The sequence below is a fragment of the Rosa rugosa genome, chromosome 7 (genome assembly GCF_958449725.1).
Source record: "Rosa rugosa chromosome 7, drRosRugo1.1, whole genome shotgun sequence".
Taxonomy (NCBI): Eukaryota; Viridiplantae; Streptophyta; class Magnoliopsida; order Rosales; family Rosaceae; genus Rosa; species Rosa rugosa.
The window spans coordinates 16,574,562-16,602,482 of record NC_084826.1 but is presented as its reverse complement, the minus strand read 5'-3'; the positions used below and the strand labels follow the sequence as shown (position 1 = coordinate 16,602,482).

At 38.0% G+C, this 27,921-nt stretch overlaps 2 protein-coding genes across 9 annotated transcripts; one reads left to right on the top strand and one right to left on the bottom strand.

Annotated features, from left to right (window-relative positions):
- Positions 1–547: 547 nt before the first annotated feature.
- On the bottom strand, positions 548–14,113 carry LOC133719868 (probable disease resistance protein At4g27220). Of its 8 annotated transcripts, none has more exons than XM_062146062.1 (18): positions 13,901–14,113; positions 13,697–13,799; positions 13,116–13,238; positions 12,441–13,036; positions 8,985–12,340; positions 8,619–8,876; positions 7,638–7,681; positions 7,326–7,535; positions 6,707–6,787; positions 6,509–6,618; positions 5,912–6,002; positions 4,862–5,029; positions 4,636–4,702; positions 3,018–3,098; positions 2,425–2,521; positions 1,876–1,970; positions 1,400–1,469; positions 548–1,268 (listed from the first exon to the last, which is right to left on the bottom strand). In XM_062146062.1, the coding sequence occupies exons 4-5, from the start codon at positions 12,965–12,967 to the stop codon at positions 9,538–9,540; spliced, it is 3,330 nt and encodes a 1,109-aa protein (XP_062002046.1). In that variant the 5' UTR covers positions 12,968–13,036; positions 13,116–13,238; positions 13,697–13,799; positions 13,901–14,113; the 3' UTR covers positions 548–1,268; positions 1,400–1,469; positions 1,876–1,970; positions 2,425–2,521; positions 3,018–3,098; positions 4,636–4,702; positions 4,862–5,029; positions 5,912–6,002; positions 6,509–6,618; positions 6,707–6,787; positions 7,326–7,535; positions 7,638–7,681; positions 8,619–8,876; positions 8,985–9,537. The 8 variants fall into 8 exon arrangements, with proteins under 8 accessions (XP_062002046.1, XP_062002048.1, XP_062002045.1 ...); XM_062146064.1 differs by having other exon boundaries at positions 13,697–13,793; XM_062146061.1 differs by having other exon boundaries at positions 13,905–14,113.
- Positions 3,465–4,193, top strand: LOC133722921 (uncharacterized). The gene has a single exon (XM_062149772.1). The coding sequence runs from the start codon at positions 3,465–3,467 to the stop codon at positions 4,191–4,193; it is 729 nt and encodes a 242-aa protein (XP_062005756.1).
- Positions 14,114–27,921: the final 13,808 nt, after the last annotated feature.

Sequence of the window (27,921 nt, the reverse complement as noted above, 5' to 3'; positions counted from 1 at the left end):
TGTAATTACATCTTTACATGTGGAAATCTAATGTAAAGTAGGCTCTTGATATATGGCAGAGTGAGGTTGCAGCAACGGCCAGCCAAGGGGAGAAGGCAATGTAGAGAAATGAGTAAAATTATATGGCTAAAACTGAAACAAACCACTTATTACACTTGAAATCCAAAAATACCTTGTTAGTTAATGTGTCTTTTTTCTATTGGCTGATTGGACCAATTTCGTGCTCCCACGTATTACAAGATTTTCTCTTATTATACCAATTATACTTTGCACTCTTCAATTGTCTTCTGATATATAATATCAACTTACGAGACTTGTTATACTGTTGTGATATATATAAATCAGTAGTATGTAGTATTCCTCCGTACAAACGGAGTTAACGTGGCAAGAGTTTCCTGAAACATAATTCTGATCATCTCAATTGATATTTTCACACTCACAAGGTTCATGGGATGCCTGTTGGAATCCTTCATGGATGTTACTCTTCAGATCATTATAGATTGGCACATCAGCTAGATCAATGAAATGTGTCAAAAACTATGCAATCCAAATGAAATGGTTACCAAAAATTAATTGAGGTGAATAACCACTATGAGTGACGCAAGTACTTGTTGAAATGAGTTCTTACTTGGTTTTAGCAACCAAGTCTGTACTTTGTTATACCCAAAGGGGGAAAAAATTGAAAACACAACTTCTTGCGGTTACAAGTGTGTATGAACTGAGTTCTAGGACATCGGCTGATAGATTGAAGCAACCACAAGAAGTACATTACAAAAGAACAGAAAGCATATGGAGGAAGCAACGATTTAGAGAAAAGGGTTTTGTAAGAAACCTACTGGCTGGCCAAAATGCATTCACAAAACTCCGGAGAATGTCAACTGAATGCTTCAGTTGAATGAGTTTCTGGAGTTACTACAAGAAATCTTTGCAGTAATCTGATTTTAGTCGCAATCACCCAACTCTTCAATCTAGTGTACCGACTGACTTGCATTCCATATAAGTTCATCAACCTGCAAGCGAGGAACTCGATCATCTAAATGTCTTGTTTACTTCTCTTGCCAATTCAAGGTCTTTAATCCAAGCTATATTACTATATCAATGATTCGCCTGTATGGTACGTTTCAATGCATAACTGAATTACACACACAGCTTGCCGACATCATCTTTACAAACTTGCAACACAGGACACCATCTCTATACATAACTTATAGCCCCTCCCACCAAGGTTGAACAAGTATCACGATGTTTGCCGTAATGATTTCCAGTACCTGCCAAAGAACCAATGAGTGCAATGAATATACATAGGCCACCTCTTCTGCTGATGTATCTTAATCAACTTCTTATTGTTTAATCATTAACCAACCAAATGAAAATAGAACATCATGGTCAGTAAAGTTACCATGTTTAATCCCAGGCCCAAGGTATCAATACCCCATCTAAGCCTCCAACTCTTGCACATCTGAGCAAACCTACATAGAACAACATTCAAGTATCCTAGTTAAAAATTTCAAGTAGGAGATCAAGACCGCACCAAAAGGTGATTGACTTCTACGCATCAATCACTCAATCACCTAAACCATATATTGACACAGTTACACTCGCAATGAATTTAGGTGCTTTGCTTCATATTAACATGACAGTATGGCTCGTTTTGGCATCAAAAGAAATAAAGAGACAAGTATAAGTTGATGCGAAGTAATTATCAGAGTATTAATTAGTTTATAAATTTTAACTAGCGGACGTCTCAAGTTATTATATGCAAAAATTCACATAAAAACATGATATCAACCACTGTTTAGCCAAACACAGAGCATAGTGGAGCAAAAAGAATTTATAGGTATCAATTCGAAGGACAAAAATGAGATTAGAACCAACCAGAATATATAGAGCACAAGTGGCCGGTGATGCTCACAGAAGCAAAAGAAATTAGGATACAATTGATGGTAACCCAGATTTACTTGTAAGAATGCCTGAAAATCAAAAACATAGTACAAGAATATAGTAAAAAAATAAAAACATAAAATAGTTGAACATATAAATGGTGTCTGCAAATGTATTCATATACGCTTATACATCATCACATCTGATCAAAATCTAACATTGTACAGATATGTAAATTCAACTTACTGCACTACCTAGTCCAGAAATATAAACCTAAAGCAACTTACAAGCCTAAACCAACCAGAAGTAAATACTTCTAGACACAAAGTTGATGTTTACTCCACTAGTATGTAGTGAAGAAGAAAAAACTGCATGATATTGTTGCCTCAACGTCTTGAGCAGGTTAATTCATACAGACCTCTTCAAAAAGCCATTAGGCTTTGATTGGTTTCATGCCATTTCAACGGCTTCATACTCAACTACATATCAATAAAGAAAATAGTACTTGCAATCAACCAGATATCAAAAAGTAGACATTTGTACCTTTCAATTTGAGATGGCTCATTCCATTCTTTTGGGGGAATGCTCCCAGATCAGAGTCACTTTGAAGAAAGAATCAATTCCATTCGGATAGAGCCACCTGGACACCAACAAACCACTAAACATGTTACAACATTCCCACAACATTTTTGTCATGCAAATTATTATGTACCGAGTTCACTTGGCATAAAAAACCGAAAAGTCAGGCCAGGGAGGGAAGTACGCACATGTCAAAAACAAGGATTTATTTATAAAACTGGTACCTAAACAAATTCTTTCTAAAATATACTTTATGTGTGTTGATAGTACATATCGATAGACCATACTGTGAGCCAATGAATCGAACTCATTGGGAATGGAGGTAACCCTCCACTGAGAGCACCACCTTACCATATTGAAATAGCTCAAGTTCAACCAACCTTTGAAATAGCTCAACAAGCTCAACTTAAGCTATTAAATTCAAACGCTTTACCATGGATTGTCAGAAGGAACAATAGAGCCATTTGGTCAAATTAATGAAAGTATCATCAGTTTCACTACTTAAAAGTAACAAATAAACCAAATGTTTGCATCAAAATTATGTATGGTGCATATACCTTCAGTGATTTGCCATGGGACTCCATCTACACCCCTTCAATACTTTCCATTACATGAGCCAATTTAATATTTTGATTCCCCTACAAAAACATATCAGGGAGACAAATGTCATAACTAGAATAACTAGCAATGCGAATGCCAGTATTTTACAAAATGATAGACAGTGAATCAAGGTCTGCAACTGAAAAGCCTAAGACCCTCTACAAAGGAACAAAATGGCATGAGTAAGTGCTAGCTTCATTGGTTCCTTCACTAATCGCAGCAAGCACAAAACACAAAGACCAATTGTAGAAAAAGGTTTCATTGAATATTTTGTGCAAATCCCACAGCTGATAGCTAACTCACATAGTACTCCAGTCATTTTAAAATTTTTCCAAAACCAAAAAGATGTGAAATCTCACACTAACTATTTGGTGGAAAGGTTAGCTACCCCTCTCACCTTTCCAATGAGTTGGGATTTTGGGTTCAGGAGAAATTTAAATGACCAAGAAATTGAAGAGTTGGCCGCGTTGTTGGCTAAACTGGAAAATGTCAGATTAGTGGAGTCCAATTCAGATGAAAGGAGGTGGAAGCTTGAGCCTACTGGGAAATTCTCCTGCAAATCTTTCCATAGCTTTTTAACTAGTGGTGGTTCAGATCCCATCTTTGCTCCTGCAAAGTTTATTTGGAACGTCAAGGTCCCTACAAAGGTGAAGATTTTGGGATGGCTTGTGGTATTGGGAAAGACGAATACTTGTGATGTCCTCCAAAAGAAAAGACCTGGAAGTTGTTTTTCTCCCCACTGGTGCATTTTATGCAAAAACCAAGGGGAAAGTGCTGATCATGTCTTTGTGCACTGTGAAGTCACTATTTTCTTATGGAAAAATCTCTTTAGGGAGGCAAGAGTGGATTGGACAACTCCATTACATAGAAGTGAACTGCTAAAAGAAAACCTTTTAGCTTTCGGCAAAGGGAATAAGGCAAAAACCCTTTGGGGATGTGGGGTGTTAGCAGTTTGTTGGGTGGTCTGGTTGGAAAGAAATAGAAGAATATTTGAAAACTATGGAGGGTTGGAGAGGGAAGACATGTGGGAGAGAGTCAAATTCTGGGCATCCTTATGGGCTTCTACTTCTAAGGAATTTAAGGATTATAGTCTTTCTTATATTATTCTTAATTGGCAAGCAGCTGTAGTATAATACCTGAGCTGTAGAATATTACCCAGCTGTCTTTAGTTCTTTAAAGCGGACTCCTAGTCCGCCTCCTTGTATTTTGTTTTTCTCTTTTTTAATAAAGAGTTGTTTCTTTTCAAAAAAAAAAAAAAAAGATGTGAAATTCTGCATTGAACAAGTCATAACTAACAAGCATAAGAGGAACATGCATCTAGAAGATGGGATTGGCTACCACCAAAGCATTTGAATTCTCTATGTTGATGACAAAGTCATTTTAGTATCAGAACTTATTTCCATGCACACTCCAAATCACAGGACATGGAGAATGCACCTAAAACTACATATTCAGACCATCTCCACTACTAAGAAATCATTCTCAGTAAAAAAAAAAAAAATTATCAGCAAAGGGCACTTCCCCTCTTTCGTAGCACTCAAATCAAATAAACAATTCTCTAAGCTTATCCTGTACCTGCTCCAAATACTAAATTTGCTGTTGGATCAACAAGATCATATATAACCTCTGTTGCAGCATTTACCTATGAGAACACCCAAAATTAGTGTAGCAGAAGAGAAATGTCTCATATCGTCTGTGAGTGAAAACCACAACTTGGAGAATTCAGTAGATGGGGAATAATTATACTGGAATTCAGGAAGTTCTGGTAAGAAGTTTTTATGCCAATCAGAAGAAGTGGTACCTCATAGAGTGTCAAATCAGTTCCACCAGTTATGTTCCAGACAATTCCAGTAGCCCTCATTATACCAATATCTAATAAAGATGATTGAATGGCATTTAATGCACCATCTCTTGCTCTTGTCTTCCGTGTTCCCAAAGAGGAATGAAAAAAGAAGAAGACAGTTATCTCCTTGCATCAAAAAAAAAAAAAAAAATGAGGTGAATGGTCCTCGCACAAGGAAATAGGCTCTGATGAAATGAACTGCTAATGCACCAAAACTCAATCACATGACAAAACTATTCATAGTATAGAATCATAGATAACTTTGTGAACATGTTATAGAAGGTAGAAATGGAGATATATGTTATATCTTGAAAAGCATCCAAGGAAATTTCACATCATCCTTATAACCCTCGAAGTAAATATTTTGTGCAAATCTCACAGCTGATAGCTAATTCACACAGAACTCCAGTCATTTTAAATTTTTCCAAAACAAAAAAGATGTAAAATTCTGCATTGAACAAGAGTCACAACTAACAAGCATAAATCTAGAAGATGGGATTGGCTACGACCAAAGAATTTGAATTCTCTATGTTGATGACACATGTTTCAGTGGTAGCCTGGTAGGTCATTTTAGTATCAAAATTATTGCCATGCACGCTCCAAATCACATGCAACTAAAACTACATATTCAGACCATCTCCAGTACTAAGAAATCATTCTAAGTAAAAAAAATTATCAGCAAAGGGCACTTCCCCTCTTTCGTAACATCCAAATCAAATAAACATTTCTCAAAGCTTATGGCCTTATCCTGTACCTTACTGAGGAACAAATACCTATATATTTAAATTTTAACAAACCAGGGATTAGATGACCTTCCTCCTACACACTAACCCAATAATCTGAGAAGTTCTTGATGTCATTCATAAAAGTAATCTTCACACATGCCATCATGGAAGGCACTATGGTAATTAGGTTCCACCACAATCATGTCCAAAATCATAAGTGAAGCCTCTGACTCTGACATCATATTAGCACTGTAAACATTGTAGTTAGTAAATCACAAATTACCAGTTGCAGTTCCTATCCCCATCAATGAAGAACCCGCATTCACCATTATAGCCCTTACATCAGCAAAGTCGACATTTGCCAGCCCGGGAATCTGCATTTAAGGTGATGACCATCAACTAGTGTAACAAAATATGACCATAAGGAAATAGGACAGGAAACTACAAATATCAACTAAGCAATTATAGAACTCCATTGATCTAAAGATGACGTTCCAAGCATATACCGATGCAATGCTTGTAAGTTATAAATTCAGCTTATCAATATAAGAAGTTTGAAATATATCATCACTATATCACTATATTCAGAACTGGGTGCCAGTTTTAGAATAATAATAATAATAACCCATTGAAAAGAGTAATAAGTATTCATACAGAACTACTGGTGCCCTTACGATGTACACATTAGGGAAAGCATTGAGATAGAGTCTGTCAAGCACTCTTACTGGATGTAGTATATGAACAAATAAGTAAAAGTAATTTGGCATTCATTCTCATTTTCCTTTAAAAATTTTCCTTTGCTTTCCTTTTTTTGTCTAATTAAACTGTACTTAACATCAAGATAGAGGTCATAATTACAAGATCTTTAAAGATCACATACCGTGATTATATCAGTCTCAGAGATACCACGAACACCCCTTGCCATAGAATATCGTCACCTAGATTAAATGCCTCTGTTACTGGGGTAGACTGGGAAACTGCAGTCAATAACTTGTCATTTGGAATGATTATCAGTTTCACTACTTAAAGTAACAGATAAACCAAATGTTTGCATCAAAATTATGTATGGTGCATATACCTTCAGTGACTTGCCACGAGACTCCATCTACACCCCTTCAATACTTTCAATTACATGAGCCAATTTAATATTTTGATTCCCCTATAAAAACATAACAGGGAGACTAATGTCATAACTAGAATAACTAGCAATGCAAAAACCAATATTGTACAAAATGATAGACAGTGAATCAGGGTCTGCAATTGAAAAGCCTTAGGCCCTCTATGAAGGAACAAAATGGGAGGAGTAAGTGGCAGCTTCATTGGTTCCTTCACTAACCGCAGCAAGCAATATACACAAAGACCAATTGTAGAAAAAGGTTTCATTGTCATTGTATTCCAAATTAAATTGGCCTAGAACAAGTCTTTCCATAAACAAACTAAAATAAGATTCTACAATTATGCTCATCCAACATTGATTCAGAAACCCTACTGCAGTAATTATTAACCGTAACCCACATGCTTGTAGCAGAAAACAACTTAATTTCACCTTGTTCTATATGACAATAATTATTTCTAGGATTTTAGTTTTAATCAAGAGAAGATTAAGATTCAAATTCACACAAAGGAACATGCAACACCTAAAACATCCATAAAATCCAACATCGATGAATCCGTGCTTAAATCCAAAGGAATTATACCTAGAACAAATTCAGAGTAAAGAAAGGCAGAACCCGTCGGCAGCTGTTGGCTAACTCCCCGTCGTATGGCCATGTGGGTTTTGTAGATCAGCTCTGGTGTACAATTCATTGGCTGCTAGGACTCTAGGAGAGAGAGTGTGATGAAAAGTGATCAGCTATGTTTAGTTTATTAAACATATGATCCAATTTTTGGCCACCGATATTTGCTATCTGTGAATCAAAAAAATTAATAGAACCGTTTGCCGTAGGACAATGAAAAGAAAAAAGGAAAATAATTATCAGACAATTGAAGTATAGGACACAGAGGCGTACCTCAAATGTAAGCGGATTGGACTCGATTGGCGCGTTCTACACGACTTGCCAAATGAAAATAAAAGAGAAGTAAATAAGTCAACAACAATTAAATTTTTGAAATCTTGCATCATTGTTTAGGAAAATCCCAAGCATGCAACTGTGGTGCAATTAGGAAACATAGAATTAAGAAATCAAAAACTTGCATCATTGTTTCAAATCTGAAGAAACCAACTAACAATTAAACTTTTGAAAGCGGAACTCGTTTGCAATAAAAGATTAAAAAAGCAAACAAATAATCTCTAAGATATATTGAGAAAGCAAATAAATAATGTTAATTATGGAAAAGCTCTCTCTCTCTCTCTCATTTATATATAGATCACTCACCAAAACAGCTTTTAATTTCTATTTGTTTACTAGCAGGAATTCAAACTAGCCTACCAATTATGTAAGCAGACTATAAGAGAAAAGATAAAAGAAACCAATTACCTGCATCAAGCTATTTTTCTGCAGGACCTCCACAATGAAAACAAATAATGTATAGTGAAAAATATGTCCTAAGAAATCAAGGTCACACCGTGGTAGAGGCGTATTGCAATAAAAGTGCAAGTTACTCACAAAGTTAATGAAGTTATTTTAAGGCATTTTTTTCAAACCCAGCAAGGATCAGCCTCTTGAACTATAACCTAGACCTTCAAACAACAACTAACAAAAAACCAAAATATTTTTTGCTAATTCATATAATTCACTACTTACATAACACATTAAACACAGAGCAGAAAGCATATATCTACACTTTACATACCCACAACTTTGAGTTCAACAAAACTAAGAATCAATGGCCCGAAGTCTCAGCAAGTTAAAGTGCATTTAGCTCTAAATTTTACCATTATGACTAAACAGAGACAAAGAGTTGACATTTTCTCCTTGAATGCATTCACCTAGTTCAAATAAACATAAGATACAGTGATAGAATGATAGAAATTAGCAAACTGATCATACCCGAACACCAAAATTCACGGACCAGTAAAAAGATTGAAACTTTAACCATAGCAACTGATATATAACTTGATTTCTCCGAGTTTGATTTGAAAGGTGGAAACTCCCTCTCTCTAGGCGGAGGCTAAGTTGGTGTGGAATATAGGGAAAGAGAGGAAATTCGAATGAAATGAAACAGGCGGGCCATCTTTTCGGGTCGTCAATCTCAGTCAATTCACATCCTTAATTTGGCTGAACGATTCCGATGGCCTCAGCAAGAACCTTCAAACATAGGATTCAATTCAGATTGAATCGATGCTTGGTTTTGGAAGAAGATCACATCCACCCACAAAATGCAGCAAAGCAAATAAAAGAAAAGAAAAAAAATACCTCAAAACGATCTGAGTGTCTGGGTGATTTTTCTTCTTCTTCTTCTTCAGGTTCTGATTCGGTGCCTAAGCACAGATTGTCAGATTGGAGACCTCCACCGTCAAATCGAAAGAACAGATAGACTGAAAGCGACTCTCTCTCCCTATCAATCTCTACCGCTCTCAGCTTCTATTCACTTCCGCGCAGCAGAGAAAAGACGACAGGTGTGAAGCCGAGAATTAGGTGGTGGCTCAGCAGATGAACAGGTGGCAGGGGCAAGTGAGTGTAAATTGATTGGAAGGGAAGGACAAAATCGTCAAATCCCTTTGAGTGCTCCCGTGCTTTAGGCCTTTAGCATGGAAGATCATTGAAAGCAGGTCGGACGACTTGGACTTGGTTCCTGCTGTGGAAGTAGTCAGAAGCAGAGGATTGAAATGACAAGTGAGGGCAGTCACTCAGATGCAAGGTTTCCAATGAAGGACACTCAAAATCAATAGTAGCACTTCCCTCGTACAACATTGGATGATATTGCAAACATAAGTTCTTCAATTTTGGAAGAACGGTCTTCTTCAATTCATTTAAATATATCTGACAGACTCAGATCTTCATTGACTTGGTTCCTGCTGTGGAAGTAGTCAGAAGCAGAGGATTGAAATGACAAGTGGGGGCAGTCCCTCAGAAGCAAGTTTTCCAATGAAGGACACTCAAAATCAACAGTAGCACTTCCCTCGTACAACATTGGAAGAAATTGCAACCATAAGTTCTTCAATTTTGGAAGAACGGTCTTCTTGTTGTTCAATGTTTCCCTCCTTGCTTCGATTACTCTTTCCAACACAAGGCAACCGCGTACATCAAGGGTTTCCAATTGAAGAAGACACTGAGCTACATCAAATGTGAAGAGACTTCCCTGGATGTTGCACCTCTCAATGGCCAATTCCTTTAGAGCCTGGAACATTCCACGTGGAGCGGGACCATTACATATGCTTCTTACTGCGTCTAGATCGAACAACTTCATCTCTCTCAGATTTGCTTGATCCGGCGGCTCAAATCCTTCACATCCAAACACATATTCCACTCCACTTGTCTGACATATTAGTTTTTCCAGATTTGGTAGTTTCTGCAACAATTTTGATGGCAACAGCACATTCCCCAAGTTACAACAGCAATGGACCTCCAATAATTTCAGACTGCAGAGAGATCCAGTTGGTAACTCACCAACACATAACTGCTTCAGGTCATCCAGGTCTTCCAGATACAACTCTTCCAAGTTCTCAAACACAGGCATATCTGGAACACATGTTATTGCATTCATCAATTCTTTCAAGTTCTTACAGCGACCATTTACAGAGAGAACTTTCAGTCCATGTAACCTCCCACGGTCATATTCCACAAGAATGTTACTCAACCCCTTGCATTCTTCATAACTCAGCCTCTCAGTTTTCTTTACCACAGCGTTGACAAACCAGTCCGGAAGGGTTCCTATGGCAGTACTATGAAGACCCAAGGATCTACACTTACGACCAGAATCACCAGATAGATATCTCCTAAGTTCGAAATGTCCATCTGTGTCGCTGCAAATGCGAATATCGAAGTACTTCAAGTAAACCCAATTCGGTTCGACCTCAACACTTCTAGGCATGCAATTTGCATCTGATATGGAAACTTCCAAAATGCTTAAATATGATAAACCAGCTAATTCATCAAAGCCAACATTGGTTTCTTCTCCTTCTCCTTCTCCATAAATTGTACGCCCCCAGTACGAAAATACACGTTGCATGTACAGTTCTTCTAATTTATGCAACTTTGATATCACTGTAGATGGAATTGTCCAAATATGTGAACCACTGACATTCAGCATCCTTAGATTGGTCAATTGTCCTATTTCGCGTGGAAGTTTGCTCAGAGCATTTCTTCTCATACTAAGAATCTCAAGCTTGCGAAGTTTTCCGATTACAGAAATGTCAATTCTGTGCTTGCAATCATCTAAATACAAAGCTTGAAGGTTGGCTAGGAAACTGATTGATTGGGGTAGTAATGAAATACAAGTGGAGCTAACATCCAAGACTCTTAATTCATTTTGACTATGGAAAAAAGATTCTGAGATCTCATTTAGAGAAGCATTGTCTTGTAGTAATAAAATCTGGAGGTTTGGACATACCAGCTCTTCGGGTAGCTTGCGAATTTTGTTTTTCATTAATGAGATTGCAGAGTAGCCTTTATTTGCATCAATCTGTGGCCAATTCTTCAATTCACAGCGAGCTTTCACCAAGAACCGCTGGCCGTCTTCAGATGAGGAAATTCGTATTGCCATATCCCGAATGACATCATGCATCCTTACACATTTGTCATCTCCAGCGTCCAAAAGCAAGCAAGAATCTTTAAGGGCCTTCACCACTAAGTATGTTGTTGCTCGGGCGTCTGCCATGTTTAAATCTTGAAACATTCCTTTCCCAATGCCATACATGAGCAAGTATTCAATTGGGATACTATAATCTTCTGGGAACAGGCAGCAAAGCGAGAAGCATGATTTGGAATCATCAGATTTCAAGTAATCATAGCTTAACTTTATGCATTTGAAAACATCACCCTCATCTTCAGGGTTGGCAGGTTGAGACGCTTTTAGTCGTCGAGCAGCTTCTTTCCATCCATCCAAATTTTCATTTCGAAGAGCCCTCGCAACTGATATCAAAGCAATTGGTAGACCAGCGCATTCGCTAGCCACCTTACGTGCTATATTATAGAAATTGGATGATTTGTCAAAAGACTTCCTTGCTTTCTCCACAAATAAGCTCCAAGAATCTTCTTCTGATAAGATATTGAGATGTATGTTTGCATGGCAATCCATGGAACAGCAAACATCCAATTTTCTGGTGGTCAGTAGAACTTTGGAATTGCATCTTTGAAGTTCACTGTGGCTCGGAATTCCAATGTCTGAAAACTCTATTCTCTTCCAAATGTCATCCAAGATTATGAGGATCTTGGTTTCTCTCATTATTTTCTTCTTCAATTCACGGGCTCTTACAATTTCTGTCTTCTTCTTGAGTTCAAAGTCCAGCATTTCTGCAAATGTCTGTTGAATTTTCATCAAGTCGGGGTTTTGGGATACGACAGCCAAAATCACTTTATCAAAAAGCCTATTTTCTCGGGCTTGTACACCGACATAATTCACCATTGTCGTCTTCCCGACGCCCCCCATTCCGTAGACTCCAATGGTAGTGGCCTCATCATCTTTTAGCGCAATCATGACCTTATCAATGGCTTGTTTTGTTGCTGCAAATGCTTCAAAATCTCCGATGGACATTTTCAACTCATCTTCAGTAGCTCGTAATTTGTTCCAGACAGATTCCTCAATGGCATCCACAAGTTCTCTATCAGTTCTGCAAGTAAGCATTATGGATCAGAAAATCATCGGGAAAATTAATGATAAATCCAAAAGCACAAGTATTACTAATTAAAAAAAGGTCTCATCATGCTTACTTATAATGCAGTGTATGCCATCCAGAGAAATTTGCCACTTTTTTTAAAGCATCTCTCCACTGCTGCACCTTCTCTGATCCGTGTTGCTCTGGTTTTTCATGCTCAGTAAAAGCTTCTGCAAAACTCTTTTTCTGATATCGTACATCATCAGGGTCCACACGATAAAAAAGTGGCAGAATTCTATTCTTGTCTTCTTCCATGCATTCACAAATGTTTCTAAGTTCCTCCAAACACCAAGTGGAAGAGGCATAGTTTTGAGAGAGAACAATAATTGCAAACCTTGATTCTTTAATTGCCATAAGGAGAGTTGGAGAAATATCATTCCCTGGATGAATGTCTTGGTCATCCATGAATGTTTTGATTCCTCTACTGTTTTGCAGTCGATCGTATAATTCAAATGTAATACCCTGGCGAGTGTCTGAACCCCTGAAACTCAAAAACACATCATACTTCCACCGAGGAGCTGATGATGAAGGAAGAGATGCAGAGGCATCAACATCAACCGGTTCTTGATTATCCTCCGTCATTGGCTCAGGCTTTACAACTATGTAACTTTAAGTGGCGGATCTAATATTCAAACCTGGGGTGGGCTTGAACTTCATAATAAGAAAGAACAAATTATTATGGAGAATCTCGCCAGAGAATTTTATTAATTGAAAAAAAAAAAATACACACCTAGTCAGATGTGCATGTACCACCGTCTATACAAGTGCCAAGAATCTCATTCACGCCATTGCTTGCAATTGCTCCTCAGTCCACATAATTTATCAAGTTAATATATAACAAATTAACAAGTACCTGCAATGACAATATATTATTCAAAAGAGCTCCTAGATCAAGCATATTGGAAAAAGAACCGAGAATAAGCTTTGAACTTACAAGTACATGTGATCTATTGGGTGTGTGTGTTTGGTGGGGTGGTAAGGCTTTGGTCTCATATATAAGAGGTCAGGAGTTCGAGCCCCATCAAGGGTGGGAATGGGGTGGGGTTTTTTTTTTAAAAAAAAAAAAAAAAAAAAAAAAAAAAAAAAGTACATGTGATCTATTAAAGCAAATGCATGGATTCTGCACTATAGACCAATAGACCTAAAGCAAAACAGCTTTCTTCCAACATTTAATAAACTAAAGGCCTAAAGCAAAACAGCTTTCTTTCAAAATTTAATCGTTTCTTCCATTATTTAATCAACTAAAGCTTTCTTTCAAAGTAAAAAGAAATTGGTGTTCTATAAAAAGCTAGAACATTTCTCTATACATACCTGAAAAACTGCTCCAATCCAAAGATCACAGCAAACCAGCAATGGCAATTTCGTCCTCACCTCGCCAGCGATCGAAGAAACGATTATGAGTTTATCACTGTCTCTGCCCAAAAGTAACCATATAATTGGCATATTGTATTCGAAATCAATCTTAAAATTTTATCTAAACTGAATCGATTGAATTGAACAAATTGAAATACATACTTACAGTTTCTTTGGAAGAAGAAGACTAGCAGACTAGAAGATGAAACATGCAAAGGCGAGTGTCCACGCTTTGATGATGAAACATAAAAAGAATCTCTTCTTGGACATCAAAAGGTTTTACAGTTGTACTAGAATGTGAAAGGAGGTGAAATTTTCAATTTATTTCCAGGACAGGAAGGAGAGTTCCAGGAAGGAGCGCGTCACATTTCCTGAAACTTCTGCCCTACGAATTTGACCGAAGAAATTATTGGTCACTGAACCGACCATCCTACAATTTGTCCACTTGCTGGCCCCCATCGAAAGGTAAAGCTTGAGGAAATTATTGGTGTTATGGCCCTACAGCATCTTCACCTGTAGACATCGAAAGGTACATCTCGAAAGATTTTATACACACACAGGCGATAAGAGTGTCTTGATATTTCCAGGTTTCATACAAAAATTCAATCCTAAATGGGGATTACAAAGATAACACCATAAATTCCCATTTCATTCAAGCTTCAATCACGGCCCATCAATCAAGCCGTGGATTACAAAGTGAACAGAGTCCAGGTTGGAGAACAAAGTGAATCTTGACTTTTAGTTCCAGATTAGCTCATGTGATGACTTTAGGCACCAAAGGTGATTGGATCAAATATAATGTCGACAAAAGTAAAGCATCAAAGTCTTTTTTTTTTCTTTTTTTTTTTGGGTAATACAAGCATCAAAGTCTTTGAATTGATCGAAGCCTTTACTCTGTCACAGTTGGAATCCAATTAATCTTATGAATTGAATGGACCTATAAAATGTTGAAATGAATCTAATATATATAACAAGTGAAATCTATACACAACCAAATACTGATCTTTCTAGTCATCAAAAAAAAAAAAAAATTAATATAAATTATTAAAAAATACTGATCTTTCTGCGGTCCCATTGGTACAAGCCAGTCAAGCCTAGTGAATACAACTCTTACAGCCAAAGTGTATAGCACTAAATATTTCAATAATTTAGATCGTACCCTGTCATCAAAAAAAAAAAAAAAAAAGATCGCACCTCTATTGATTTCTAGTTTTTCACTGAATCTTGTCCATCTAGTTCCTGCCTCATCAAAATGACTTCAGCTAAATGATCAAACACATCGATTATTAGGTGGTTACCAATTTGAAAGGAATAATTCACAGGACAATAGTGGTTAAATCTAAAGATCACTAAATTCTATACTTCAAAATTCAAATAACTGAGTCCAAAATCCACTTGTGATCAATGCTGTTTCTTTCTTCAAATACTATATAGTTTGGTATTTATAAGTTTTCTGTATGACATGTAATCACTCTTGATTTCCTTCCTTTGTTTATTAAAATTTGTATTTTAAAAAAATGTAATCAAACAAGAGCTGTTTAACGTATGAGATCACAGCAGTTGATGCACACTAAAAGTTTTAAATTTGAATCCTTGTTGAGTAAATTATGTACATGTGTTTTAATACAGTGATGATGTACAAACTAGAAAAACTTGGATCCAGAACAAGTACACTCACTCAAAATTTTGCACTATCCTTAGCATTCCGTTTGCTTCTTTTCGCATTTGGTGGCGTTACGATCCAAACAGTAGTAGAAGTGGAACTACAAGGAGTTCCCTGCCAATGAGCACGAGGATGGTTATAATCACATTTGGAGAACCAAATACCCCAAATCAAAGCGTAAGCTAACGTCCACATAAACACTCAACAGTAGATAATCTAGCAATACAAACTCTAAGAAATAAGCTAAAGACCAGCAATTGAGGTGAATAGAAGGAATTCTAGAGAATTAAGTACATACATACCGTGGCAAGAATTTTCTCAAACATAATCCTGATCATGTCAACTGATCTCTTCACTCTCACGAAGTTTATAAAACATAATCCCTTTGTAAGTTGTTTTTAATGTGATGATACATTGGCACATTAACTAGATCAAACAACTTTGCAGCTTTAGTCAGATCATCAACCTTGGATATATCGACACATCATTGAAAATATGTGCCAAAAACTACTTAATCCAAATAAATTGATTAAAGAAAAATCATTGAGGTGAATAACCATTGTGAGTAAAGTATGTGCTGAAATGAGATCTTTTGGTTTTAGCAACACCACCAGCCAAATTGTGTTCACACATAATCCTAACTTCCTAAGCATGTCAACTGAATCCTTTTAACTCGAATGAGTTTCCTGAATTACTACAAGTAATCTTTGTAATTATCAGATTCAAGTGGCAACCAGCTAACTCTTCTAGTTTGCACCCATCATCCTGCAAGAGAGGAACTCATCAAAATGTCTTGTTTGCTTCTCTTGCCAATTTGTGACCTGCCCTCTAAGCCGTGTATTATATTACCGGTTCAAGGATTCACCTATATGGTATGTTTAGAAGTTAATAGTAAAACTCAAAGATACAACCTTGGATTCGTAATGCAAGGCTCACATTAAAGAATCAAGCAACAACGCCAATACAATCCCACGAAACACAAAAGACCGGCCATCAATCAAATAGAAAAAGCTCAAATCAAGTCAAAATTTAAAGTTTGCAACTACGCAGCTAAAGTTTACAACTTTATAGATACAAAGTTTAAAACTGTAAACAGCAATACACACAGAAACAGAGTAAAGGAAGGGAATTGTAGGGCTACTCATCAAAGACAGTAGTGTTTGGCTCCAATTTTGTTGCAGCTGGTCAACAGTCTCTTTTCTGCGCGGGCGTGCCAGCACCGTTCGGGTGCGGTCGTCGGGGGTGTCCCTTGACCTGACTTCTTTCAAGCAATTGTGGACGAGGAGAGCACCAACCTCGTCGTGGGATTCTTTGTGCCTCGTGGTGAGGACTTTTGCTAATCTTCTTGCGTCACCAAATCGATACTCGATGTTGTAGATCGAGCAGAGCGAGAACCACCAGGAAGTAGAGAGAACTTGCTAAAGCGTGACTTTAGCTTGGCTGGGTTGCTAGGGCGTTACCCTTGCTTGGCTGGTTCTGTAACCGTTGTGGTCGCGGCACTACCGTCGGCTCCCGAGGAGACTAGGACCGAAGTACGTTGACAGAGGGTTTGGTGGCACTGAAAGTCGGCTTCTGAGAAGACTAGGACTAGGAGTGTGATCACCGCTAAGAGAAAGAGAAAGAGAGGGAGAGGAGTTGCTCTTAGAGAGGTTTGCTCTAGAGAGAACTTAGATCATCTTAGAGATGTTTTGATGTTGTGTTGTGAATGTGTGTTTTAGAATGAGAAGAGAAGGTGTTTATATAGGGAAGAAAAAGAAGAGTGAAATGATGAGTGGAAGAAAAATAATGAAAGTAGATCTAAGTTCTCTTGTAAAATATGGAAAAGATAGAGAAAAGATGGAATGAAAGCAAAGCATGAAGGTGCAGCAACATGGAAGTGGTGATGATCTATTAAAGAGATTGTCTTGAAAAATATATCCAAGGAAAAAGAAGAAAAGCATCTAGCTTTCTTCATGTGGGTAGGAAACATGAACATGTGAATATTGAGCTGGTTTTAGGTCAGTTTCTGTCCCTTTATTCCTTCAATTATTTCTCCAACAAGACTTCATTATATGCCTTCGACGTCTTCATATGAAATGTTCCACTATGAGTCTAGATCATCCTGACAAATTTTCAGATTTTTATTCCATGTGGTTGGGCCGAAAATGCTGCTGGACCTCTTACAGGTCCAGTTTTCCAGTTTTGCTTCTGTAGAAAATTGGGCTGATTGTTTGAAGGCCTTCCACTCAAAAAAAACTCTTGCACTCTTCATAAGAAATGATCCTTGGGCTGTCTAGAATGGATCTGGAAAGTTTCAGCACATTTCGATTTCATTTGGTTAGTCTGCCACCCCTCCTTCCTTGTCTAGCTCGGTTTTTTCCTAGCCGAAGTAGAAAAATGTGCTAAAGTTGACTTTTCATGTTTCCATGCTTCCATGCTTCCATAGTAGGCTTTATTTAGCCTCTAAATATATATTTCGAACTTGTCGACAATATATATCTTGAGCCACTGATATTGGCTCAATTTCTCCAACACGTGCCTTGTCAGACCAAAATATTCATTTTGGGTCCAAACAAGTAGTAGTACCTTAATTTGCAAGCAAGTACTGGTTTTCCGGTGACCTCAACTGAGAGAAAAGACTGGCCGCTTGTGTTAGATCAAAAGTGGACTCATCACAAGTTATCCTAGAGTAACAAGGAAACCATCAAATACATTAAATCGTATACAACATGGATTTGGAAAAGAATCAACCTAGATATCTAATGTGATAGTGTATTTATCATTGGATTAGGAATCCATTAATTGGACTACAAGAAAGTCCTAAACTGTGATGCATTAGGATTCTTAGATACAAGACTTGATCCTTAAGGAAAACCTTTATGGGAGGATTCTTAGGACTAGTACTTGTATAAATAAGAGGTTAGGGTCCCTGTTATCACCACCGTTTACAAGCATTGTGTTCTGCCCATTCAGAAGCTACAGTTGGTGAATAGCAGAAGACTTCAACCTCGTCTTCATCCTTGTTTTTGCAGCTGCAGCAATGGCTTCTACTTATGACGTCAATGGTATGTTTAAAGTCAATAATGAACATGTAATTGTGTGAGCTTGTTTGTAATTTAGTTTTACAATTGGTATCAGAGCTTAGGCTCACAAATTGTTCTTCAAATTTATTTTCGATGTAAAAATCGTTTTAATGTTTTCAAAAAAAAAAAAAAAAAAAATTTGCTTTGCAAAGAAACAGGCCTCGTTTTGCCTCTTCAGAAAAACCTTCAAGGCCCAAGTCACAGCATGTGCTGATCCAAGCCCATACCCGGCCCGAAAACCTGCTCCTTCAGAAACTAAAGAAGGTGACCGTTGTTTTACAACGATCATTTAAGTTAAGTGGGTTTTCTGGGTTTTGGAATCGAAAGCACAAAGGATGATTCATCCTTCTGGGAATTCAAAACCCTTATGCTGTCGAATCAAGATGCCAAGAAGGATGTTTTTTGCTGCACTCTGGTTTTTTGAATTCATGCTTCCGCAAATGTTTTTGCAGCAAAATTAAGAAATTTGCAAAGGTTGGTTTTTACAGAAAAATTCAATTTCGATTCAATTTTGTTTTGTGGATTGTTGAGCACAAGAACCCTAGAAGCATTCCCGGCGTGCGCATAGGCTAGAGTAGATGGTGACCGGATGAAATTTAGATTTCTTGGATGGTTCTGTGCCTTGTGAAATTGGTTTTGTGTTTGCATATCTGTATTACTTCTGCTTGTGAACTGATATGCATGTTTGAGATGAATTTTTGAGTTTTGTATCTATGTTTTGGTATGACAATGTATGCAGAAATCTCCCAAAATTCTTTGGCATTGTTAAAAATTTTACAGGTACAAAGAGCTTAGTTTCTTATAAAGATCATTGATCCGGATAGAAAACAAGTTTTCAAGCTCGTTTTGGTTTGTGTTTTCTGTAGGTTTAAATGAACATATTGCACAAAGCATTCTTCATTAATTCTTGCAGAAGGCCTTGAGTTAACAAACCTGAAAATTGTATCTTGTGTTTTAAAATTATGCATATAATTTTGCTTCCAAAGAAGTAGTACAGTATGATTTTAGAATGCAAATAGCAATATGCATAACTGTTGTTTTCAAATATGGATACTTAGAATACAAATTTCTGTCTAAAGATGTGATTTGTTTTATTTGGATAACTTGTTTTCAACAGTTATGGTTTATTGATTTGGAACCTTCAGAATATTATGTCTTCTGCTTAAAAGTGTTGCATGATAGTAATTTTAGATAAAAGGGCTATTGGTTGAAATATGGCATTGCTTGTGTTTTGTTTTCTATGTTGTAGTTTATTTTGTCTTGAAATTACTTAAGTCACAGAAAACATCAAACTTAAGATAATAAGAACTTTTGGATTGAAAACTTACAAAACTTTATTTTGTTTTTTGTTCTTTAGGAATCCCTACTGTGACCTTGAACACCATTCAGCTCCTAACTGGCAATAATTACAAGAAGTGGAGAAACCAAGTTGATTTTTACCTAGCCATGAACCAGAACATGGACCTTTGCTTAACTGAAGATGAACCTGAGATGCTTACTAGTGAGAGCACTGATGAAGAGAAGAAATATTATAAGGAGTGGCATAAAGCTAATAAGATGGCAAAGAATGTGATTAGGACTACTATGTCAGACACAGTTAGAGGTAGCATAGAAGAACCTGATCTAGCCATGGATTTTCTGTATGCCATTCATGACATGTATAGGGAAAGTGATAAGGCTGAGGCAGCTAGGCTGGCAAAGGAATTTAACGACCTTAAGTACACTGGAACAGGAAAAGTGAGAGAGCATATCATGAAGCTTATTGAGATTAATGCTCAGCTAAGGGACCTCAACATGGGGGTCACTGATGATTATGTAGTGCACACTGCACTGCATTCCTTGCCTAATAGTTTCAGCCAACTAAGGACCAGCTACAATGCTCAGAAGGAAAAATGGAGCCTCAAGGAGCTGATTGCCATTTGTGTAGATGAGGAGGACAGGATTAGGAAGGAAAAAGAGCCGAGCACCTCAGTCAACCTTGTTGAGAAGCCTAAGAAGAAATACCAGAACCAGTCTAAGCTTAAGCCTACCAAAACCATCTACAATGGATCTACCTCGGGAGTAGCTAAAGCCAACAAACCATTTAGGTTCAAGTGCTATTTCTGTAAGAAAGTAAGGCACATGAAGAAAGATTGCACAGGCTTTAAGAATTGGTTGATCAAAAAGGGTAATTATTCTAACTCACTATTTTCTTTAGAAATTAATTTAGTTAATGTTGAACCAAAAACTTGGTGGATTGATTCAGGAAGCCCCTTACATATTACTAATTCTCTGCAGGGATTCATAAGGAAGAGAGTCCCAAGAAGTGATGAAGTGAACCTGTGTGTAGGCAATGGCATGAGAGTGGCAGTCAAAGCTATTGGAACCTTAAAATTAGATCTTGGTTTAGGAAAGTTGTTAGTTTTGGATAATGTTTATTATGTACCTTCCATGAGAAGGAATTTAATTTCAGTTTCTCTTTTGGTTAAATCTGGATGTAGACTTCTTATTGACGATAATGGAATTATTATTTCTAAAGATTCAGTTCAAATTGGTTCTGGTGTTATATTGAAAGATTACCTACAGTTAAATTGTTCACACAGTCAACAAGAAATTTCTCTTGTTGAAAATAATAACACATTGAGTAACACCTTAACTGGTGTCAAAAGAACTAAATGCAATGAAAAGTCTGCATATTTGTGGCATAGAAGACTTGGCCACATATCAAAAGAGAGATTGAAAATTTTGGTTAAAAACAATATCTTGAATGAACTTGACTTTTCTGATTTACAAGATTGTGTTGAATGTTTTAAGGGAAAGATAACTAACTTAAGGAAAAAGACTGCATATAGAAGCCAAGCACTTTTAGAGCTCATACATACTGACATTTGTGGTCCATTTAGAACTCAAACAATCTGTGGAAATGTGTATTTCATAACCTTCATCGATGACTTTTCTAGATATTGTTATGTTTATCTACTTTCAGAAAAATCTCAAGCACTTAAAGCCTTTCAAATATTTAAGGCTGAAGTAGAAAAACAACTAGAAAAGAAAATCAAAACTGTTAGATCAGATAGAGGTGGTGAATTTTATGGAAAATACACAGAGAGTGGACAACAAAAGGGTCCTTTTGCCTTGTTTATGCAAGAACAAGGCATTAAGGCTCAATATACCACACCATATAATCCTCAGCAAAATGGTGTGGCTGAGAGAAAGAATAGGACACTATTGAATATGGTCAGGAGCATGATGTGCACAACAGGCCTACCTAGGTTTTTATGGGGTGAAGCCTTAAGGACTGCAAACTATGTTTGCAATAGAACACCTAGTAAAGCTATAGAGAAAACTGCTTTTGAGTTATGATGTGGCAGAAAGCCTAGCCTCCACCATTGTCATGTGTGGGGCTGCCCTGCAGAAGCTAGAATCTACAATCCAAACATTAACAAACTTGATCCTAAAACAGTAATCTGCTATTTTATAGGCTACCCTGAAAAATCTAAGGGTTATAAGCTTTATGCAGCTCAACACTCACCAAGAATTTTTGAAACACATCAAGTAAAATTCTTGGATGAGAAAATTCACAATACAAGTTTGGAAGATTTATCTTCAGAATTTGAAGAAATTGTGGATAATGAGCATACTGAAAGTATATTGCCTATAGTTCAAGATACACAAGCAGCCACTAGTGTTCCAGAAACTCACAATGCACAAGATCAACTTGTTGATCAAGAAATGCATTTTGCAGACGATCAAGCTAACCCTGAACCCTTACCTGATCAACCATAGCCTGTAGAACCTCAAGATCAGCCTGCAGAACCACAACAAAATCAAAATCCCCAATTAAGAAGGTCTCATAGAGCAAGGAAACCAACTTATGAGGGGGAAGATTCTGACTACATTGTTTATTTGCAAGAACATGAAGTTGAAATTGATCTTGCAGATGACAATGATCCAGTCACTTTCAATCAAGCTATTGAGATTGAAGCTGAGATTGAATCCATGAACCACAATGCGGTTTGGGATTTAGTGAAACCTGACCCCAAACAAAAGGCTATAGGCTGCAAGTGGGTGTTTAAAACCAAGAGAGATGCAAATGGGAATATTGAGAGACATAAAGCTAGGTTAGTTGCCAAGGGTTTCACACAGAAAGAGGGTATTGATTTTACTGAAACCTTTTCCCCAGTTTCAACCAAAGACTCCTTTAGGATCATTATGGCACTTGTAGCTCAGTTTGATATGGAACTACACCAGATGGATGTCAAGACAGCCTTCTTAAATGGAGAACTCGATGAGGTTATTTACATGAAGCAGCCTGAAGGGTTTATAGAACCAGGAACAGAAGACTTAGTCTGCAAGCTAAGAAAATCCATTTATGGTTTAAAACAAGCTTCTAGACAATGGTATAAAAAGTTTGACTCTGTAATTTCTTCTTTTGGATTCACTGAAAATCTAGTGGATGAGTGTGTCTATCTCAAAACATCTGGAAACCAATTTATATTTCTGGTACTTTATGTTGATGACATTTTGTTGGCCAGTAGCAATTTAAAGCTACTTAAAGAAACCAAAGCCTTTCTGTCAAAGAATTTTGACATGAAGGATTTAGGTGAAGCATCATATGTACTAGGAATAGAAATTATAAGAGATAGGGCACAAGGTTTGTTAGGTTTATCCCAGCAAAACTATATTGCTAAAATTCTGAAAAGATTTGGCATGGAGACTTGTGCATCAGGGGAGGTTCCAATGTCTAAAGGAGATAAGCTCACTAAGAAACAAAGTCCCAAGAATGAAGTAGAAAAGGTGGATATGGAGTCCAAGCCTTATGCAAGGCTTGTTGGAAGCCTCATGTATGCTCAGGTCTGCACTAGACCTGATTTGTCTTTTGCAGTTGGTATTCTTTCCAGGTTTCAGTCTAATCCAGGTCATGAACACTGGGTAGCTAGAAAGAAAGTACTCAGGTACTTGCAGAGGACTAAAAATCACATGCTTGTGTATAGACAAGTGGAACAGTTGAAGCTTGTAGGATACACAGACTCAGACTTTGCAGGAAATTATCCTGATTCCAAGAAATCGACTTGTGGATATGTTTTTATGCTTGCAGGAGGGGCTGTTGCTTGGAAAACTATGAAACAAACCTTAGTGACAACATCTACAATGCAGGCAGAATTTATTGCAGTATATGAAGGAATGTGTGAAGGGCTATGGATTAGAAATTTCTTGATGCAGACTAAGATTTTAAGTCATATAGTTTCTGATGCTCTTGTAATTTATTGTGACAATGAGGCAGCTGTGTTCTTCAGTAAAAACAGTAAAAAGTCAAATAACTCAAAGCATATTGACCTCAAGTATTACAGTGTGAGGGAGAGAGTCAAGCATGGTGAAATTTCAGTATTGAGTATAAGCACAGACTTTCAGCTTGCAGATCCATTCACTAAGGCATTGTCAGTTGCAGCCTTCAAGAAACATATTGAAAACATTGGTGTTTTACCTAGTTTAGGTTCTTAAGTTCAGTGGGAGCCATGTTTGGACCCAAAATGAACATTTTGGCCTGACAAGGCATGTGTTGGAGAAATTGAGCCAATGTCAGTGGCTCAAGCTATATTTTGTCGACAAGCTCGAAATATATATTTAGAGGCTAAATAAAGCCTACTATGGAAGCATGGAAACATGAAAAGTCAACTTTAGCACATTTTCCTACTTCGGCTAGGAGAAACCGAGCTAAACAAGGAAGGAGGGGCGGCAGACTAACCAAATGAAATCTAAATGAGCTGAAACTTTCCAGATCCATTCTAGACAGCCCAAGGATCATTTCTTATGAAGAGTGCCAGAGATATTTTTGAGTGGAAGGCCTTCAAACAATCAGTCCAATCTTTTGCAGAAGCAAAACTGGACCTGTAAGAGGTCCAGCAGCGTTTCCGGCCCAACCACTATATGAAAAGCTCTGAAATTTGACCAGGGTGATCTACACTCATAGTGGAACATTTGTTATGAAGAGGTCACGGTCAAAATCGGAATTCTTGTTGGAGAAATAATTGAAGGAATAAAGGGGCAGAAACTGACCTAAAACCAGCTCAATATTCACATGTTCATGTTTCCTACCCACATGAAGAAAGCTAGATGTTTTTCTTCTTTTTCCTTGGATATATTTTTCAAGACAATCTCTTTAATAGATCATCACCACTTCCATGTTGCTGCACCTTCATGCTTTGCTTTCATTCCATCTTTTCTCTATCTTTTCCATATTTTACAAGAGAACTTAGATCTACTTTCATTATTTTTCTTCCACTCATCATTTCACTCTTCTTTTTCTTCCCTATATAAACACCTTCTCCTCTCATTCTAAGACACACATTCACATTCAACAACAACATCTCTAAGATGATCTAAGTTCTCTCTAGAGCAAACCTCTCTAAGAGCAACTCCTCTCCCTCTCTTTCTCTTTCTCTTACCGGTGATCACACTCCTAGTCCTAGTCTTCTCAGAAGCCGACTTTCAGTGCCACCAAACCCTCTGTCAACGTGCTTCGGTCCTAGTCTCCTCGGGAGCCGACGGTAGTGCCGCGACCACAACGGTTACAGAACCAGCCAAGCAAGGGTAACGCCCTAGCAACCCAGCCAAGCTAAAGTCACGCTTTAGCAAGATCTCAACAATTCCCGGTGATGTCGCTCTGCTCGATCTACAATATTGAGTATCGATTGTGTTAACAAGAAGAAACTTCAGCAAAGTCCTCACCACGAGGCAGAAAGAATCCCACGACGAGGTTGGTGCTCTCCTCGTCTACAATCGCTTGAAAAGAAGTCAGGTCAAGGGACATCCCCGACGACCGCACCCGAACTGTGCTGGCACGCCCGCGCAGAAAAGAGACTGTTGACCAGCTGCAGCAAAATTGGAGCCAAACATTTTGGCACGCCCAGTGGGACAAGTGGGACAACACCAGAGTCTTTTTATGTTCACCATCATTGGGATGCTAGGGGAAAATCTTTACCAAAAGAAATTCCTAAAGTAAATAGATGGTCAATGTTGCCACCACTGGCGATACTGCCATTAATGATGAGTTTATGCCTATTCCCATCCCAGAGGGGGCAAGCATTGATGAACAGCTCGCGATCATCATGGCCAACATCGAGAGGAATAAAGAAAAGCAAGCCAGGGACATGGCCATTTTGATCGCAAAAACAAAGAAGAGGTTTCGCGATTGGGACCTAGAAATTGAGCAGAACGCTCGAGAAGAGGTCATTTATGAGGCTGATTCGCCTATAGGTGGCAATCAACCTAATGGCCTCACAGGTGAGTCACAGCCTTACACAGAGGCTGTGCATGGAGAAGGTCATCAACAAGATTGTTCTTCGGACAAGAAAGTTGTCGCTGAACAAATATCTGATTTCTCCACTGATCAAGCCAAATACGTGGCTACTGATCAGATGCATGGGGGGCAAGATGGAGCCCATGTTCATTCTGTTGATCACCAAAAGGAATTTCTTAAAAATTCTAATAGCCAAGCGGTGATTAAATATGATCTAGGCGACCTAATTGTTGTTTTTGAGGCTCTTGATCATGAGAATTCAAACCAACAAGTGGTCGTCTATAATGGCCAATCTGTGGCTAATTCTATGCCAACAAAGATACTTGGGGGGCAAGATTACTCCTCCTACGAGCCAAATTGCTTCCAATTCTTCGACGAGAAGTATCTTTGTTCTTTTCCTACAAGCTCTCACAGGAGGGATTTTTACCCTACAAATTTTGATACATCAGAGCTTGGAATGAAGCATAGATGGCCTCCCCCGTGGTCTTCTAGAGGTTAGCCAAACATGGTGATGCTAGCTTCTTTCTTTCTTTGCTTTTAATTTTCTGTTAATTTTTTCGTTTCTAGTTTTCTTTTAATAAATAAATAAATAAATAAAATGGCCTAGTTTTCTAATTACCAAAAGTTGCATTTGGTAAGGGTTTGTGAATCATAACGGAATAGGTGAAGTCTCTTTTGTTAATATTGGCCTAAACTCCTTATTGGTACCTAGTTCAGGTCCCTTAAGGTTAAGGGCGGCTTTTATTAACACTTGTTGAACTGTCTTCACACTTATGACCTTTCACATCTTAGTAAGTATAGCCTATGTGAAATGGTGTCTAGAAAGGGGACAACGTTCATGACAGGTTCTTGAATCCAGAAGTGCGTGCAAATGGGCCTAAACCACTATGTGGGGGTAGCTCATGCCAAAATGGATTCTGCCTCTCTTGTTCGCCCTCCCCCACCTGGCCATTTCAGTAAGGTTGCCCAAAGGATTTGACAGAAAATTTGTGTCTAGGCGACTATACTTGGGCCGCATGTCTAAACCTTGATTCACATTGTCTTATTGAATTCAGCTACTTATTAAAAATTTATGGCTAAAATAAAAAAAAAAAAGTCATAAATACAACTCTTAGGGGACAATTTTAAGTGTTCCTACACTCGCAAAGCTACTAAGCCGAGTCAGCGGCTCCAGAAACTTTTTCCAGCTTTACCCTCGCAGGAAAGGCTAAGCTCAAGGGAAATGTGAGAGCCACCACCGTGACCGCCACCTCCATTGGAAGTAGTCTTCATGTTGCCAAAGATGTCCTCACCATGCATGGGGAACAGAGGAAGGGTTTCAATCTCCATGTTCATAGATCCATAACCACCATAGTTCCCCATCTGCCCGTTAAAAGCAATCACACCAGCTGAAGAAACAGAAGCAGATGCAGAAGATTCGAAGTTAATATACTGATCCTCAGGTTTCCAATTGGTACCATTGTCATCACCAACAAGCCCTGATCTTTGCATGGGCACATGAACATCCGAAGTGGACCTCTTCTTCCGCTTCTCCCGAGCCCTTTGGTTCACGAACCAAAAATAGACGTTCTTGAACTCGATCTTGCCGTACCATTTCAGCTGCAGACAGATCCTCTGAATCTGCTCTATAGTTGGGGACCTAACTCCCTTATTGTAGAAAAGCTCCTTGAGGATTCTTATCTGATCTGTAGTGGGATTCCACCTGTTCCGCCTACAAAGCATGTTAGCACTACTCCCGGCTGCTTTGTTGCTTCCTCCATCCTCGGTTGGTTGCTGGGTTTGTGGTTCCATTGGTGATGGATTGAGAGAATGCGAGAATTGAAGAGTGATGATGATGAGTAATTGCTGTTAGAAATATTCGAGTTGATGATATGATTTTGGGATTGGAAATTTGGGTTTATAATGTGGAGGAAGATATGGGCATGCAAATCTCCACCCTTGGACAGACAGTCTCGGAAAAGCATTTCCACCTGCTGGATGGTTAAAGAGTCAAACCGATGTCAGTAAAGCGTGATTAAAGTTGCCTTAAATCTCGGAAAAGAATGGATTATTGGCGCGTGGGGAAACCGAACGGTTTTCGAGGAGGTAACTGTTCTTTTCACGAGATTATTTTTCACGACCGTTGTTTTTCAACGAGTGATTAGTGCCTTAAATCTCGGAAAAGAATGGATTATTGGCG

Coding starts and splice junctions, on each gene's coding strand:
- LOC133722921 (XM_062149772.1), top strand. CDS start 3,465: ATGAGTTGGGATTTTGGGTTCAGGAGAAATTTAAATGACCAAGAAATT.
- LOC133719868 (XM_062146062.1), bottom strand. CDS start 12,967: ATGACGGAGGATAATCAAGAACCGGTTGATGTTGATGCCTCTGCATCT. Junction 12,341..12,440: donor TGGCATACACTGCATTATAA/GTAAGCATGATG, acceptor GCTTACTTGCAG/AACTGATAGAGAACTTGTGG.